Source organism: Petaurus breviceps, unplaced genomic scaffold (genome assembly GCF_028583685.1).
Source record: "Petaurus breviceps papuanus isolate PSGF00001 unplaced genomic scaffold, PetGlider_PUasm1.0 38, whole genome shotgun sequence".
Lineage (NCBI taxonomy): Eukaryota > Metazoa > Chordata > Mammalia > Diprotodontia > Petauridae > Petaurus > Petaurus breviceps.
The window spans coordinates 35,594,111-35,613,283 of NW_027186304.1; the positions used below are offsets into that span (position 1 = coordinate 35,594,111).

At 39.3% G+C, this 19,173-nt stretch overlaps 1 protein-coding gene across 1 annotated transcript in view; it reads right to left on the bottom strand.

Moving 5' to 3' along the window:
• The window catches only part of ABHD3 (abhydrolase domain containing 3, phospholipase), a 35,390-nt gene extending 17,013 nt beyond the window's left edge, over window positions 1-18,377 (bottom strand). Inside the window, exons 1-4 of the mRNA XM_069099758.1 lie at window positions 18,087-18,377; window positions 17,392-17,555; window positions 16,041-16,223; window positions 3,932-3,977 (exon numbers count right to left, since the gene is read on the bottom strand). Coding sequence (XP_068955859.1) covers window positions 3,932-3,977; window positions 16,041-16,223; window positions 17,392-17,555; window positions 18,087-18,233 — 540 coding nt within the window. The 5' untranslated portion in view covers window positions 18,234-18,377. The remainder of the gene's footprint in view (window positions 1-3,931; window positions 3,978-16,040; window positions 16,224-17,391; window positions 17,556-18,086) is intronic.
• Between the last annotated feature and the right edge of the window lie 796 nt (window positions 18,378-19,173).

The following is a 19,173-nucleotide window of genomic DNA, read 5'->3' on the forward strand; positions in this document are numbered from 1 at the left end:
TATGTCCCGAGTCCCCACTGATGTGCTTCCCACTTATAAAATCAGTCACATAAACAGCACTGACTCTTAATCATGAAACATTCACTAAATTAGAAGGCAAAAATAGCAATAATCGAAATAAAAGTCTACCTATAAACCTGGTTCACACTCTGCCACCATTGCACACAGAGTCCATTGAACATACACTTAGAGAAACCTAACAGGGAGGCATATGATAAGGGAACTTCATGTGACAAAGGCAAGATGTAATTCTGCATGGCAGGTCTTGATATCCCTGATCTCTTTCGGGACCAGTCTGTACCATCTGTCATCTTCTGGGTAAAACTGCTTCTCAACTTATCTGCTCACCCTTCTCCTTCTCACAACTCTACTACAGGGCAAAGCCAACGAAGCAGTTATCATGTTCTTTTAGCCTACAACCTCCCTTTGTGAGGTGTGGAGAAAAAATTTATATTCTTTCAGCAAAACATATAAAAATTGCTCAAATAGCTGCAAAATCTGTCTTTCTTCTCCCAATCTTCAGTTATAGAGGGCAAGAAAAAGCAATACAAGTATCCCTGAGAATTTTCTCCTCTCTCATACGACAATTAGTAAGCCCAGATAGCTCTACACATAGCAATATGATTCAGCTCCTCTCCAATCATTTCCCAGTAACTGTAGCACCTATCTGGCTTCAGTTAGTTCTCTTAGCTTACACAGCCTTTCTTCAGTCAACCAGCAAAGTAACGCCTCTCTTTCAGTCAGTATGATTTTCAATAAAACAGCTGCAGCACCTGCCTGTTAGCTCAACTCAGCTTCTGTATTCAATTTCTTCCATCTCCACCTTCTGTGCTCTTTTGCTTCCACCTTCATCTGGTCATCTCTTATCTCCTCTCCTGGCTTCTAATGTCTCAGATCAGGATGTGACCTTGCTTTAACTTATGATATGAAACTCAGAAAGTCTACTTTTCTGTCAGGTATGACCCCATCAGTCTTAATGTAATCATCCCACATTTCCCTAAAAGTAATTTATTTATAGTTTCTCAGTCATAACCTTCCAACCACTGAAAATAGTCACATATCATTGAGCTAATGGACCACAATGCAATATGATCATCTTTAAATTAGCCAGTGCTCTGCCTTCAAATAGGTAGTATCTGAGGGGCAGTGTTCTCTAGGTCCTCAGAACAGGCAGTCTCTCCCCAAGCATTTTTATCTGAGGGACTGTTTCCTTCTCAAGCTGATTTTGTCAATGTTCCTTATACAAATAAATACTTTTTTTCTGCCCCTTTCAGCAACCACAATATCCAGAAAGGGGCAGTACCTTCCACACAGATGAGTAAAACTCTATGTAGGAAACAAACAAACAAACAGATTCATTTAAGTTTAAGCCTAAAATCACTGACTGAAAGTAGTATACAGCCTTGCATCAAATGGAAAAGTTTAACCTTAAATACTTTTTTCTTTAGCATAAGCAAAAGATGCATGAATAGGTTTTGGTTTTGTTCCACAAAGCAATTTTGCTCAAATTGTTCTTTAGGGGGCATGAACTTAAATCTATATAATGTTATATCTAACCAAAGGAAGGGAAACAGGTTATAGATCTTCTAGCTACATATCAGAAACTTAAACAAACTCATAATAGATTTTTGTAATGAGCAATCTAATGCGATGGCAGGTACATGACAGAGTATTTAGGACACTAGATATGGAGTCAGGAAGACCTGGGTGTTAATACAGCCTCGCATACTTACTATCTGTGTGATCCTGGGCAAGTCACTTAACCGCCGTCTGCCTTAGTTTCCTCATCTGTAAAATGAGAATAATCATAGTTCCTACCCCCTAGGATTGTTGTGAGATAGCAAATGTATAGGGCTATATATTATTATCATCATTATCGATGGAGGCAGTCTACATGATGTGATACACTCTCAGAAGAATTAAAGATGAAAGTCATCCAATGGGTAAGGAAGAGAAAGAAACATGACAGATAAGTTAGGTGCAGCATATTATCAAGAGAACTGAGCAGAAGCAATGTATATCTGATCAGAGGGCTGTCTGACTAGAAGAGGAGGGGACTACACAGGAAGGAAGAGCGAGGGAAAACTGATGTTACCTCCTATTTGCTCCGCTAGAACCCATGCAATGTCAAGAGATCCAGGGCTGCGGTTCTCAACCCTTTTTGTTTCTGTCATGGACTCTTTTGTGTCATGGAGCCCTTTGGCAGTCTAGATCCCTTCCAGAACAATATTTTTAAATGTGTAAGATAAAATAGCATGAGATTATGATGGAAACCAATTCTAAAATATTAAGAAAATTAAGTTCCAAGATCCCAGGTTAAGAAGTTCCAAGACCCTAAGTTAAGGACTGTTGATCTAGAGTATAGACCCCAGAATTATGGTTGGAAAATTTATAGGACAATAAACTCATTAAAAGTACAGGCTATTTCCTTCTTTGTATGTTTATTACCATTACCTACCACAGGGCTTGGAATACCAAAAGCACTTGATAAATTGTTGTTGAAAGACTGAAGAGCTGAAGAGGGGGTGCGGCTAGGTGGTGCAGTGAATAGAGCACCAGCCCTGGAGTCAGGAGGAGCTGAGTTCAAATCCGGCCTCAGACACTTAACACAAAAACTAGCCCTGTGACCTTGGGCAAGTCACTTAACCCCAACTGCCCTCCAAAGAGAAAAAAAAAAGAAAGATTGAGGAGTCAAACAGAATGCTGAGTATGAATGGGTTGAGATCTTTCTTCTACTGAAGGAAATACCTATATTGCTTAAATCACCTGTAAATCAGAGTATTAGAGTATAAGGAAGGACTTTCTGATAATCACAGTGGCCCAGAAATGGAATAGGCTGCCTCATGAGGTAATGGGCTCTCTCTCCTTTACTGATGGTGTTTAAACAGACTGGATAATCATTCATCAAGGATGTTGAAGAGGACATTCATATCCTGGGTATGCATCGAACTACTAATGGTGTCCAATAGAAATGAATCCTTAGAAGCTACATGTTGACTTAGAAAACCACAAATTGAAAATGATGTTGCATTATATGTTTATTTTGCTAAACACTTCCTGATTACTTTTGGATCTGATTCTCGCTGTAGTGGGGGAGTTTTGCAGGCTGCTTGCAAGGTATGAATTTGACACCTTTGATGAGGCTTTCCCATTCCCGAAAACATTCTTATCTTCAGAGTAGTGGCATGATATATGGTAAAAACATTAGGGATTAAAAACAAAACAGAAAAAATTACTCAGGACATGTCCTTTAACTTCTCAATACCCCAGGTAACTCTCTAACACTATAAATGACAGAGAAAGTGCCACCTTTGCATTAGATGAGGAGGACCCTTACTGGGTATGGTAAAATCAGATAGTTCAGTCCAAAAAAAAGGGGCCAATAATCAGGAGATCTGGGTTCCAGTCCGTATCTGCCACAAATAGCTTCATGATTTTGTAATTATTTTGGGTCACAGGTTAAAGATGAGGCAGGAAAGAGCTCTCAAAACATTCTAGATATCACCTAGTCCAACTCTTTTATTCTACAGATGAGGAAAGTGAGGTCCAGAGAAGTTACCTGTTTTGCTCAAAGTCACAGTATAAGTTGTGGCAAACTTGGGACTAAAATACAGGTCTCCTAACTCTTCAAGTATTCTTTTCACTTAGCAGAAGAAAGGTTATTTCACATTTAGATTTGGGTATTCAAATATGTTCTAAATAATAAGTTCTTCTATAGAAACGTGGGCTCACATAGGTGCATTTAACACTCAATCAACCTTGATACAAAGTCATTTTCTATTCAAAGGTTAGAAGAGGTACTATTGAACCATACTTCTGAAAAATAGCTATGCATCTCAAAATAGAACATGCTTTTAAGAAAGTTCTTAGCTTAAAAAGCTGAAATGCTATGTATAAAAAATTTGACCTTTTTATTTAAAGTCATTCTTACCAGAAGATTCTCACCCGACACTCCTCTGTTGTTAAAAACCACACATCTAAAAATCAAGAAAGTAATTTTCATTATTTCAAACTTTTTTTGGTCACAAAGTGTATGAAAATCTTAATTAACCTATATTTTTAAAGTCATTAAAGGTACAGTGAAACAAATTTGAAAGTGATTTCTTCTTTACCTTATGTAACTGTCTGCAAATCTCATCTGATTGAACTTCTGTGCATATAAGGTATACCACTGAATTCAATAGAATAGGCATTTAAAGTATGTTTAATATTCCAATAAAAGAATATTTTTACTAATTTCTTCCTATATTATATAGATTCATACATACATACATGCAGATATACATACATACAAATATGCCTGTCTGTTCTAAAAAATATCTCCTGCTTACATGTATGCACATAGTGATTTTCTCTGGTCATCTCACTATTTTCCAGCTTCACATCAGCACAGATAAAGTGGGGCCTGATACTTCTCTGCTTTCTGACATAACTCAGGGTAGAATTTTTTTTCCTATTAGTAAGGGACCTTTTAGCTACAAATATTTTTGCTTAAAGCCAAAATCATTCCACCTAGGAAGATACCTTTTAAATTACAGATATCAAACCATTATTTTTTAAAAAACAAAAATTCATTTTACAAACAAATAGCAGCAGATTGGTGGGGTGGCATGTGAGGAGGAGGTCTAATGATGATTCACCTGGACAGTCTGCCTAAACCTACAACCTAGTCTAAAAGTTTTGTTGCAATTGTCTCTACATACTAGTGAACGCTTCTCTCCCCAGCAGGCGTTTTATATGACACTTAGATGACACTTTGCTAATAGGAAGGATAGTAAGGTACAGTGGAAAGAATGATGGATTTGAAGTTAACCTGAGTTCAAATTCTGGCACTGTCACTTACTACCAGTATGGCTTCAGACTAAGTCCCTTAACCTCTTGAGACATGTTTCCTCAGCTGTAAAATGAGAGTGTTGGACAACATGGCCTTATCTAAGGTCCCTTCAAACTAAATCTACAAGTCCATGAAAAAGATGAATGCTACTCTGATTCATTCTCCTCTTTTGCTTACTTCTTCAAACCTTTTAGCACCAAAGTAGACTTGTATAGAATGTTGGCTATGGGAGTCTTGAGCACCTCCTCAAACACTAGCTATATGACCCAATCTTGGTTAAGTCAATTAACTTCAGCCTGTTTTGTCATCAAAAAATGAAGTAGCACTCGTGTTACCAGATTGCTGTGAGAATCAAATGAAACGATTTATGTAAATCACTCTATGCTTTTAAGTGCCATCTCAATTTCAGAGATTATTTTGTTCTGTTATACCACATATATCCTTAAACAAAAGATATTTAAGAAACCAATACTATGCATGTAACAAAGGTTCCCTGCAACCTTTTTCTTGCTGCCTTTGCCCAGGATTCATTATCTAATTTCCAGCAGAGATCTTGAGCTGATTTAGCTGAACTCAAAGTCTGACCCAGCCAATCAAAACTGGTAGTTGCTATGAGCTATCATTTCTCCCTGATTCTCACCAACATTTAATGTAGCAACAAGTAGAAAACTTAAGTATACCTTAAACCGTTTGTCAGCTGAAATGGTGTGACTCTAGAAGGCTCATGCCTGGAAATCAGTTATTTCCTTCAAGTGCCACCCTGACTTCTATTATGTAGGCACCTCAACTAATCACAGTCCAACAAACGTCTTCTTCCTATGATTTATCATCAGGTTTCCTAATAAGATGCACACTATCTCAAAACAAAAAGTATTGGGAATTGTACATGATAATATGACTGCCCCTCTACTCTCTGGTTCATCTGGACTTCTTCCAGCCCTAGTATGGTGTGACATAAAGAACTGCTGGGGATAACCAAGTCTCTTCTATGACAAACCCACACGACTCTGAATTCCTACCACAGTTATAACCTTTCCCACATATTGGGACACTTAAAAAAACTGTCCAAAACATTTCTAGGAAAGACCTAAACATCCATGAATGTAGACAGGTTTATGCTCTCTATATTCTATTTTTTGGATCCTAGGATGGAAGAGGATAAGCATTTTTACAGTACTTATTATGTGCCAAACACCATGCTGAATGCTTTGCAAATATTGCCTCATTTGATCCTTACAACAAGCCTTTGAGGTAAGTGCTGTTATTATCCCCGTTTTACAGTCGTGGAAACTGAGGTTAAGTGACTTGTTCAGGGTCAGCTAGTTAGACATCTAAAAATGCCAGATTCTAACTCAGGTCTTTCTGATTCTACGCCTACCACTATTCACTACACTAACTAGCATCATGCCATTTTATTTTAAGTGCTATATGTAATTCATATGTTTTTCCATGCCATACATGCACAAAAATCAATTTCATATGTATAGTTTACTTCTCTTCAAATTAACTACCTTGCCTTATTAATAATCTTGCATTTGTCTGTTCCTATCTCTAACTCACCTAAGTAATTTTAGGTTTTAATTGTTTCTTAAGGATAGTTTGATATTGTGGGCGCTCAAAAAAGCCTCAGTGAGCTAAATAGTGTACAAAACACACACACATACATATACATATATATGTATATATAATGAAGTCTCCTACTTTTAAAGGAGTTAAGATACGACCTTCTTAGCCAATATGAAATTATCAGCACATGCTTCTGAAAGGGATTTATCTCTATAATTAAATCTGATAAGGGGTTAAAACTGGGGTAGGACTCAGAGAGAAGCAATATAAATATTTTAAAATCTAAGAAACAAATTTTAGGACAAATGGTCAGGGGAATCAGATTTATTTATACTGCAAATATATGAAGGAACACTGGAGTAGTGTTAACAAGTAGCTGGTTTTTCTTTCCTTTCACAGCAAAAGGGAAAACCAGCTTCACTTAGATATAAATTAAGTACTATATAACTGTGCAGAAAGCCCTCCAAGTTACCTGGCAATTAGTGATCAAGTTAACTGTAACCTTGTTCTCCTGGTCCCTCCCTTCCTTAGTCGGTTTCTTTCCTCTGGTGAAGTTTTGGGTGCAGTGTGGCTGCCACACTAAATTTGTAATCAAGAAGACCTGGCTTAGAGATGTGGCTCTACAATTTACTAGTAAGTCCTTAACCTCTCTAGAGTTCAGTTTTCCCATCTGTAAAATTAAAGCAATAACACTCCAAATAGCTACTTCAAAGTGCTGTTGGGAAGAAAGAATATTATAAACGGTAAAGCCTACATAACTATGAAATACTGTTTGTCACAAGCATAGTCTTTAAATAGCCTCTTAGAGTGAAAAAGCTTTAAATACGAAAATTCCTACTGCTATCGTGTCAATACCACTATCTAAAAATGGGACAAGACAAAAGATGACTGGAAAAAAAGAACTGAAGTACAGTAACAGTTACAAATAGAATTTTCTCCTACGTTTCAGGCATGAGTTAAAATCCCTTGTACGGAAAGAAGCAGGTAACTGCTTCCAAACTAGCTCAATGCTTTACCATTTCTTCCAGGGTTGGAAATACACTGACCCCCTCCCTTCACCAAAAGATTTCCACACTGTGATAAGGGTACAAAAAATGTAGTACACAGTCCCAATCTCCAAGGAGTTTACAGTATAACTGGGTGGACAAGATATATGCACAAGAAAGAAAATTTAAATTAAAGAATACAAAGCAAAGATAATAAAAAACTAATTCTTATGTAACTTTAAGACTTACAAAGTAATAATGCAAAAACTGACGCAAGTCCATTATCCACATGGTCTCAGACTTGGAAGGGACCTAGAACCACCCTAAAATCCTAGTTAAAGGAAACCTATGACCTTTTGAGGGATACATTCTGCTTCTGGATAGGACTTATTGATAAGAAGTAATGTGAGTGTAAAGAAGGAAGAGATTTTTGTGAGCTAGAGTGGTCAAAGAAGGATATATAAAACAAGGGAGACCTGAAGTAGGACATGAAGGATGAGGGAGACAAAGACAGGAAGACTATGGATGACATTCCAGGTTGCAAAGAAGAACATGGAAAAAAAAAACCAACAGAAAGGAAGAAATGTAGAAAGCATGATAGAGGAACAGTGAACAGACCAGTCTCACTGAAGTAAGACTACAAAAAGGTAGCAATAACTACCTTTATAAATTTAGGAAGGTAGCTTGGGGCCAGATTATGGAAGGCCTAATCACTAGTCATGACAGCAGGTGAACATTTCCTATTTTATTCTGTCAGAAAGCAGGAGAATTAAAATAAACATAACCATATGTACCTTTTCCCAAAACATGAAGTCCAAGACATCTCATCATGTTTGAGATAAGCATGTCACACACTTTAATAGTCAACTCTTGACTATCTGTCCTCCCAATTCATAGATACACAATCCCTTAGAGGTCAAAGGGACCATAGAGATTCTCTAATACCACTTTTCATTATTCCAAATGAGGAAACAAAGATAGATTAGTCAAATAACTTGTCTGTGGTAACACAGTAAGTCTATGGTACTGGGGGACAGTGACAGAATTTATCACTGATCTTCTCAATACCTCAAACTTCAATTGCTCCACTAGCTTCAACCTATTTCTCTGCCAACTCTATTTCCAGTGCAGGAATCTGAACTGGTTTGAATTCATCCGTAATTCTTCTGTCTACCACAAAATGGCCAAAAGGAAAGAAGCAGAAAGATGTAAGAGACTCAGATAATCTATACATTTTTTTTTCTAGGATAGATTATAATACCTAGGCCAGATTGTACTGTCAGGGGGCAGAAAGCAGGTTGTCTTTCTGTGACATGGGATCCCTACATAGGACTCACTTTACCTCATACTGCTTCAGACAATTCCTAAAAAAAAATTCACATTCCTTCTTAATCATCTAGAGTCTGGTTGAAATGATAGGAGTTTTAACCCCTTCTTTGCAATTCATTTCAACAACATGTACTTAATAAATGTTCACTAGGCACTGTTACTAAATTCCAAAATGGAACAGGTCCTTCCTCAAGCACTTTAGCAATTATTTAGATTGATTCAATTCAAGACCTAAAGGAGGTGGTATATAACAGATCCATTGTTCCATCAAGAATGGGCACTCACTCTGTTTGCACCCATCTATTCCTTTTCATTTTGTGGATTCTTGTCCATTTGGGGTGGAGGGAATTGATTGTGAGATGAAGAAGGTAATGGCAAATAACCTTTTTTTTTTTTCAATAAAGTATGAGGTGAGGTCCTCAGCTCTTGGGAAGAGGGAAGGAAGAAGGTGGTATGTGAGGCTTAAGGAGAGAATAAGGGAGAAGTATTGCTTGCTGCACTAAGGGCCCAGTTGAAATCAGATAATATAAATTTATAGTGGATTCAGTCAGCATGGTTGGGTATCTTTCTCTAGCTTCGTTAAGCAGCATTTGAGTAGGAACAGAGAAGGCAGATGGTGATATCAACCCAGAGCTGGGGTTTGGCAAAACATGAAGAGTGACAGGATGAGGGTGGGGCTCTGCAGCCTAGGAGCCCTCCTTCCATTTACTCCAAATTCTTTATGTTTTCTGGTTAATAGTGATGCCAATATGGATGTAGTTTAGTTTCTCCAGTAGTCTATCAACACATTGGTTGTCAGACAAACATTTCAGTCAGAGAGTACCAAGCTTTGTAGATATAGACACAGAATAAACTTCAGCATCCTTCATCCTGCCTCTGTCACTGAGAAAGTACCTAAGACTGTGGGTCGTCATCCATTTCTCTCTGTCTGACAGGTTGCTATGGCCAAGGAATTCAGTCGGACTTAGGTCCTCAGACAGCAGCCACAGTTTGTCACTGGTACTATATTCAAACCCTTTCCAGCTTGGTTGAAGGGCCAGGGTTTAATTTAACTGTCTGCTTAGCTTTGAGAACCTAGGCACTGTATACACCTAGCTGTCTGCTTGTATGTTACCTATTGTCTCTCTTGTTAGAATGTGAGCTCCCTGATGCCGAGTACCGTGTTTTTACCTGTCCTTGTATCCCCAATATCTCCAGCGTGCCCAACTCCTGCAATCTAGCTTCCATTCTCAACAATTTACTGAAACCAATTTTTACCTTCATTCACCGACGAAGGCCCCATTGCCTAATTCAAAAAGAATCTCGGGCAAATAATCAAAAATCCTTTCTACGACAGCCCAGAAAAGTGGTCATCCAGCCTTACATAAAGAAACTTCAGTGACAGTTAACAGAAGCATAGACTTAGAGCTGGGAAGGACCTAAAAGGCCATAGTGTCCCATCCTCTCATTTTGCAGATGAGGAATCTGAGGCCCAGGGAAATTAAGTGGTTTGTCCCAGGTCAAATATCTAGTAAGTTGAGATGGAATTTAAACCCTGGTCTTCCTTACTCCAAGTCCAGAGCTCTATTTACTATCACCCCCTCCCAGGCTGCTTTAGAACTGACTACTTCCTGAAGCAGCCCACTCCACTCCACTTTGCAACAGTTCTAATAATTAGAAAGCTTGTCTTTACATGGAACCTAAATCTGCCTTTCTGAAACTTATACCCATTGTTTTTGTTCTTCTCTCTGGGATATAACAAAACAAATTTAATCTCTCTTTCCTATGAGAGTCCTTCAAATTCTTGAAATAACTGAGGGTTAGAATATCAAAGATTAATTCAATCTGCTTAAGGTGATGGAAAAAAGCAGGGTAAATGCTGAGTAGCAATTTATTTACATTCACAGTGTGATGTAAGACATCATCAAATAAAGGCCTCATTTCTAAAATATAGAGAACTGAGTCAAATTTATAAGAATATAAGTCATTCCCCAAATGATAAATGGTCAAAAGATATGAACAGGCAGTTTTCAGATAAAGAAATTAAAGTTTCCTATAGTCATATGAAAAAATGCTCTAAATCACTATTGGTTAGAAAAATGAAAATTAAAACAACTCTGAGGTACTACATCACATCTATCAGATTGACTAATATGACAAAACAAGAAAATGAAAAATGCTGGAGAATATGTGAGAAAATTGGAACACTGATGAATTGTTAGTGGAGTTGTGAACTGATCCAACCATTTAGCAATTTGGAACTCTGCCCTAAGGACTTATCAAACTGCATACCCTTGGATCCAGCAATACCACTACTAGGTCTGTATCCCAAAGAGAAGATAAAAAAGAGAAAAGGACCCACATGTACAAACATATTTATAGTAGTTTTTTTTTGTGGTAGCAAAGAGTTGGAAATTGAGCAGATGCCTATCAACTGGGGAATGACTGAACAAGTTGTGGTGTATGAATGTAATGGAATGCTACTGTTACATAAAAAATGATGAGCAGATGGATTTCAGAAAAGTCTAGGAAGACTTCTATGAACTGATGCTGAGTAAAGTGAATAGAACCAAGAGAACATTGTACTCAGCAACATTGTGTGATGATCAACTTTGATAGACTTTTAGCTCTTCTCAGCAATGCAATGATCTAAGACAATTCCAAAACACTCATGATGGAAAATGCTATCTATCCATATCCAGAGAAAAACTATGGAGTATGAATGCAGATTGAAGTATACTATTTTCTCTTTTTGTTTTTTCTTTCTCATGGTTTTTCCCTTTTGTTCTGATTCTTTCACAACATGACTAATGTGGAAATATGTTAAAAATGATTGTATATGTATAGCCTATATCATTGCATGCTATCTTGGGGAGAGTGGAGAGGAGGGGGGGTAGAATTTAGAACTCAAAATCTTATAAAAGTAAATGTTGGGGGCAGGTAGATGGTGCAGTGAATAGAGCACCGACCCTGAAGTCAGGAGGATCTGAGTTCAAATCTGGTCTCAGATGCTTAACAATTACTAGCCATGTGACCTTGAAAAGTCACTTAACCCCAAGTGCCCTGCCTTCCCCGCTCCAAAAAGCAAATTAAAAAAAAGTGAATGTTGAAAATGAAAAAAAAAAATTTTTTTAAAAACATCATCAAAGACAACAGTGGTAGACTGGTCATGTAACAAGAATGAAAAACAGATAGAATTTGAGTGATACACGGGTACCATTAAGATATTAAAAGAACCAGAGAAAGATCCAGAGCCTGTTCAGTAGATATCTAAGGATTATTTAGAGAAAGATGTAGATAAGAATCACACAGAATGATAAAGTGTGAAGAGACTGTGTCTTAGACAAGTGGTAGTACCTGCACTCATGAGATCACGAGTCTAGGTGGTTAAATGAATAGCTAAATTAAGAACAACAGCAGCCTAGCATCCAGATGCTACAAGAATATCCTTTCTTCCCTATTTCGGAGTGAAAATGTCAGCAAAATGTTCAAAGTAACTGTATTACTTAAAAGTATATATGAAATATGAGTCGGATTAAGAGAACTCAATATAGTTTCTTGGGAAATCTGGTTCATAATTTTCTAAGAATAACCCTATCTGGAGAAGGAAATGGCAAACCACTCCAGTATTTTTGCCAAGAAAACCCCATGGACAGTATGGTCCAAGGGGTCACAAAGAGTGAACAGTAACAACAAGAATAACTTGTATACAAAGAGTCATCATGAAGAAAATAGGACTTAAAAAAGTATTAGGCCAGTGATCGAGCAAGAAGTAACAAAGGAAAAGACCAAGTACTTTACTGGCCTCCTTGCAGTGTTCAAAAATCTCAAAGAAAGCTCAGCTCCACTACTTGCAGAAGGCTAGAAGTCCTAGAATAGGCTCCGCGTATATCCTCTCTAGAGTATTTACGGAAGGGTATGAACAGCAATCACATATAATCTGTAGAGGTAGATGGACTGCCGTCTGCATGGGCAAAAGAGAATTTTACATAGATGAGAGCATGAATAGTGAAGTTTGATTTATAACTAACATATCTATCCATTATTTGTAATCTAATTTGCTACTTCTAAAGGAATTCAAAATAGCTGTTCTCTTATGTGGGCAAGACATTCTACCTATAATCTTAAAATCAATGGTTAATAAACCCTTCTTTTATCCACAGTGTGAAAAACTCAAGCCAAGTTCATTTAATTGTTTTAAGTTTCAAATTCTTTAGCGTTCATAGGATTACAGAAATTCAGCATTAGAAGTTGAAGTTAAAGAGTATAATATGCTTGAAAATAATAGGTATTAGTTTTTGTGTTTTAACTAAATTATAGAAAATATGGTAACTAAAAAAATAAAAACTTTTTTTTTAATCTAGTGTTTTACCCCACAAGCTAACAGCCAAACTCTTTAGTATCTAAATGACATCTAAACAGTAATGAATTAAATGGTGCCATAATGAAAACAAGCTCATAAATTTCCTTAAATGCTGAACTTCATGTCAGGTGGTGGCTTAACTGTATTCCACTATGTATGATGAAGCCCTATAACACCTCGTAATGAGATGAGCTGTCAGAAACACAGAAAATAGAGAGTTAGTCTCAGAATCAGGACAATTTGTGCTCAAGTCCTACTTCTGACACCTACAGACTGTGTGACCCTGGGCAAATGACATGACCTCTTAGTACCCTAGGCAGCTTGCTAAAATCACAAATTGCAGAACACTTGTCTATCTGTACCGGTACAGGGAGTTCAACACATGTCTAACAACAGTCCCTAGTCCCTCCATTTCAACAAGTCAGAGGCCTAGAACTGGTTTCCCCCCTAGGCCAGTACAGTATAATGTCAAACACTGGACTGGGGATCAGGAAGACCTGAGTTCAAATCCTGCTTCAGACACTTATTAGCTATATGACCCTAGGTAAATCACTTAACCCCCCTCAGCCTCAGTTTCTTTATCAGTAAAATAAGGATAAATAGCAATAAAATAGCACCTATTTCACACGGTTGTTATGAGGATCAAATGAGAGAAATGGTTTAAAAAATTTAAAGCACTCTATTATTAATTACTACTACTACTACTACTTTACTACTAAAGAGCCTGAGATTACCATCTCCCAAACCTCCAGGCTATTTTTAATTCAGTGACCTTTGAAACCCAGATAGCATGTCTTTCTATTATCTACCTGGCCCTGACCTTGATTCTAAGACTCCTCAGAGCTAAAAGGTGAGGTTACAACTCAAGGCCAGTGAGTAAGAATGATGATCAAGGTCTATTCACTCATTCTGCTGCCTTCAAGCTTGGTCAGATGATGATCCAAAGTCTCTTGATCTAAAAATAGTTTCTACATAGGTTGGATCTACAGACATTAGAGTATGGTCTAGTCCAATCCCCCCTATTCCATATGCCAAATTAAGAAATGCTTCTTAAGACCTGGGGTTATTTCTTAAAAATCTGTATATTTCAATTTTCCCTAGTGTCTAACACAGAGCACTGCACATAATAAGTGCTCGATAAATATTTGGATCATAGTGTTAACACTGGAGATATAAGCAAGCCAGAATCTTTCCTACTCCTTGGAAGGTCTGGGCAAAATTTTTAGCCTAAGGGTCCTGACAGTGGTCTGTGATAGTTCAGGTGACAGAAGGAAGCTTTGCCAAGTGGTAACTTAGGGCTTATGTCCAGTCCCAAGAGACTTTGAAAAATAGCTTTGAAAATGATTCAGGCCTAGCCTAGAGGCAGCAATTTCAACATTTACAGAAAACCTTACTAATACTTTCTGTACATGTCTAACGTTTAACAAAGACTTAGATCTGCCATTACAGCTCAGCCTGATTGACTAAAGACTTTAAACAAACTTTAAACATAATCTAAAAACTTTAAAAACACTTCAAACTGAAATCATGCCTAAACATTTCCCTTCCACTACATTTCTGGTGTTTAAGACTAATACAAATTCTAAGAGTGTTATCTGGTGTACAAGATATGTTTGATATGTCAAAAAGGTACAAGGTAGCATAAGCATAGTGAACAGAAAACTGATTTTGGAGCCAGAAAGCACTGGTTTCAAGCTCTGCTTCTAAGCCCCTTTGTTGCTGTTGTTTAGTCATGTCTGACTTTTCATGGACCCCTTTTTGAGGTTTTATTGAAAAAGATACTGGAGTGGTTTGCCATTTCCTTCTCTAGCTCATTTTACAGATGAGGAAACTGAAGCAAACAAGGTTAAGCAACTTGCCCAAGGTCATACAGCTAGTTAAGTGTCTGAGACCAGATTGGAATTCAAGAAAATGAGTCTTCCTGACTCCATAGTCCAGCATTCTATCCATTTCACCACCTTGATGCCCCTAAGCCCCTTACACAGTGGCTATGTAATCCTTGGCAACTCATTTAACCTCTTAGCATTAAAGGCAACGCTCTAATACTATGAGTAGCAGAAAAAAGAACTAAGCTGCATTGGCAGAGGGGGTTTCCTCACTTAAATCAATGAAATCACAGGTCTAGTCCCTATCTCTATACAAAAAGGTCATCCAGTTGATACAATTTTAGTGAAGAATTTCCTTTCCCTAGTGTATGAATAAAGGTGTGTGGTGATTTTTATTGACAAGTCCATCCTTCATTTTCCCTAATATAATTGGTCTGAGCTGTATAAAACCATTATTCAACTTTAGATGCTCCTCATATAAGATGTCTATGTCCTTCCTCTTCAGAGTTAGGCTTGACAGGGATTACTATTTGTGAATTTGAGTTTGTTGAAATGACTTCACCACACATGTAAAAGTTCCTTTCAACTTAATTCAACGAATATTTTTGCCATAGGATGCAGAGATAAATAGAAACAGGACTTAAAATTTGCTGTGCAAAATAAAATCACACCTGGAAACTAGGCTAAGCACAGACACCAAACCCCCCGCCCCCCCAAAAAAAAAACAACAAAAAACGCTGCAGCAGCACTTGCCATAAGCCCACAACCTTTGGTCAGACATAAGAGAGGTGAATTATCCCTGAAACAATAAGAAGGACCTTGGAACAAACTCTAAGGTTCTAAGTGTTTTTATGTACTTGGGATATGGTCCCACACTAGAGAAAGAAGTTGTGCCTTCCTAAACCAAGCACTTAGTGAAACATTAGGAATATAGCTGTGCTCTTAAAGGGTTGTAATATGGTCCCCCATAGTGCCAACTGGGTCACCATCTACTCCTGCTGCTCTGTCAGTCAACTCTAAAGTAAATAGCATTAGAGGTAAGGGAAGAAAGCATGTATAAAGGAATGTTCTAATCATGCCACTATATGAAATATGTATTTATCATCATCATCATTTCATCTATTTAAATTTAGGTGGAATAAAAAACTCTATGGTACCTGTATCCCAATTCTTCACTGAACTGGACCATATGAAGGATGTAAGATTCTTTGCTTGTTCCTGTGAGGCCAGGCAGCAATAAGATAGTCGGTCGGGTGCTAGCATCCATATAACACGCACTCTTATTATTATCAAACCAGTCCAGCGAAATCTGTCCTCCATCTGTTGTCTTAATAAGCTCACTTAAAAAAAATCCAAAAGACAAAAATGATTCTCTCTTGCAACCTTTATAATTGGTAACTATCACTTCTTCAATGAATCTTAATTTTATTATTATTATTAATCTTAATTTTATGAATCATAGGTCTACAACATTACTAGTTCATTTAAAAATGGTTATGCTTTCCTACATTTCTGTATGCTTCTGAGAAACTACATATAAGTCACTTTCTTTCAATATAAGGTTATTGTGATAAGTAATAACATTTTTGAGTTATCTTCAGCAGCCTGAATAAAAAGCTGCTATGTAATAACTATTGTAATAATAACTAATATTTTCACAGTGCCTGAAAACAGTCCAAATTCTTTCACATTTTCCCATCATTATGAAATGGATCAATAGCCAGTATTATTTGCAACTTGATTACGTTCATTAGGATGTCAGTGAATTAGAAATCAATATAAATCAGACCTTGTGCTTTTAGCTAAACCTTGTTATCTCTTATCAGTATCAAGTAATCAGATACCACTTTTAAAATATTTTAAAGTGCCCATCAGAAAGCACCAATGAACTCACACTATGTTCCCAAACACTCAAAATTCCAGGCAACAAAAAGAACTCCAGAAGGACTAGATGACTCAGGAAAATTAATAATAGGCACCATCTCTGTCTCTTGGTTACTGCTACATTCTAGCCTCTCTTTAGTGCCTGAAGGTCATTACTATCAGAATCAATTCATTCACCAATGCAAAGTGATCTCAGTATATAAGTGAAGTTCACATCTCAAAAGCTCATGGTAAATAGTATCTTTTTCACTTTTGGGGGGCATCATTAACTGCCTATCTTTCTGTTTCTATGATGAATATCAGCAAAGGACTTAGGTACTCGAGGTCAGCTGAATCACTTCTTGGAAAACAGGTACAAAAACATTTCTTTCATTCTAGAAATAGTTTGTTCAGTCTAAGGTCAAAATTTAAGTAGAATGGCAGTATCTAGAAACATGACCATTCCATTTGACTTGCTGTATCTATTTCTAGGCCAGGATGCCTTTCATTCACTCACCTTTATCCCACATACTATATTTACTAAACAAAAGTACTAAGGCCCAGACATTGGATGATGGTGGAGTCCCTTCCTGCAAGGCAGTAAGGATGGCTATGGAGGGGGGAAAAAAAGGCAAATTTACTTACTTTCTGTACTGCACCTGGGGCTTAGAAGTGATGAAAGGTCTCAGTAGAGTCTGCCCCCGGCTCTCCCAGCACCAGATGGTGGGATAGTAAGTTTCTGTCACTACAGGACAATGGTCCTGAAGGAAGCGGCTCAGACTCTCACCCCCGGTCACCAGTTGGGGCTTCTGGGAAAGGCCAATATCAGGGAAAGGTTAAAAATAAGAGTGTGGTTAGTATTCGAGTAAGCGCTCACTCACACACGCAAGTTCTCTTTCTCCATGTTTGCTACGAGGCCTACGGCAAAGAATTCACAATGAACTGAACTCAGGCTTGCAAGTTTTATTTCTCAAACGGCCCGGGGCAGTGTAGCTGGAGCCACGGAAGCCTCCCCAAAAACACCGAGAAGTTTTGGGGAGACGCACAGAAGCGGCGACAGCACGGCACGCATACTAGCTGGGGGTGCTCGAGGGCGCTTTGGGGGGAACAGACCTGGGCTGCGGCTCCCTAGGGCCAGGAAGGAATGAATACGGGCAGCTTGGGAAACGGGTGCGATTCCCGCTTCTTCCCATTCGGGCCACAACGTGAAAGCCGACAGCTGGGAGAGAGCGGCCATCCTTGCATTCTTTGCCTCCTGGCGTAGCAGATTCTCGGCCTCGCTAGTTCCCCTGCCAGCTCCATCCCCGTCTCTCCGCCCCCCGCCCCCGCCCCCGCCTCACCTTGGCGATGCTGCTCAGGTAGTAGCAGGCGTAGGCAACGCCGAAGCCCAGGACCAAAGACAAGCCCACGCCCGAGCCCAGGAAGCCGACCCGGACTTGGTGCTCCAGATAGAGGGAAAACTCCCGGGACAGCATCTCCAGGTCCATGGCTGGCCGCGGCTGCACCGTGCGCCGGTGCCGGGAGGATGGAGAGCACCGGGGCCCCCGGCGCCGAAGCAGGAAGACGCGCAGCAGCGACGGGGCCGGCGGCTCTACAGCGGCTCCTACCGAGGAGCGGGCCGTTTCCGCCTACTGAAGCGGGGCGGGCAGCGCCGAGAAGGAGACGTAACTGGGGCCGCTCCGCTGCGGGCGCCGCCGGCTCCTCCCCAGCTTCCCGGGGAGCCGCCCCCCCCCCGCTTCGACTAAGGGACCTTCCGGAGCAGCCGGCAGGAGCCCGGGGCTGACCGGAGGGGGGCGGGGCACAGCGGAACCGGAGCCCATGGAAAACCCTGCTGTGGAGGGAGTCCACTTGGGGTCACTGCTAAATAGTAAGAGGATCCGGCCACGGTGCCCCTTCCTGGCCTCCGGACGATGCTGTGCGCCTATGACCTTGAGCAACTCCTGCCCGGCGTGGGCTGAGGGGAAGGCTTAAAGAGCCTGCGGGGCAAGTCCGGGACCAAGGACGCGCTGTCGGGTTAGGGGCGAAAAGTGTTAGGAAAGTCGTTGCGTAAAGTGGAGAGAAAGGCACTTAGGCTGTGGTCCGCAAAGAGCCAGGAAAGCGGCCCGAAAGGGCACTCTGCGTAGACACGTGAACACACGGTCGTTTACATGCTTACAGATCTTACATCACAAGCATGAATCAGGAATTAGTGCCTGATATGTTCCCCTACATAGATGAAATGTGTCAAAACAAAAGCGACCTCCGTATCCACACTGACTATGAGCCAGTTTTGTAATACGTCTGGTCATCTAATGCCAGTACCCAGGAAAAGGTCTGGAAAGTAGATTTTCCTAAGCTTATTTATAGCAACAAGAAAAAAAAGCCAGGAAATTTAATTAGGCATCAGAAAAGACTCTGGGGGAGAGATTAGGAGTGTACATATTTAGT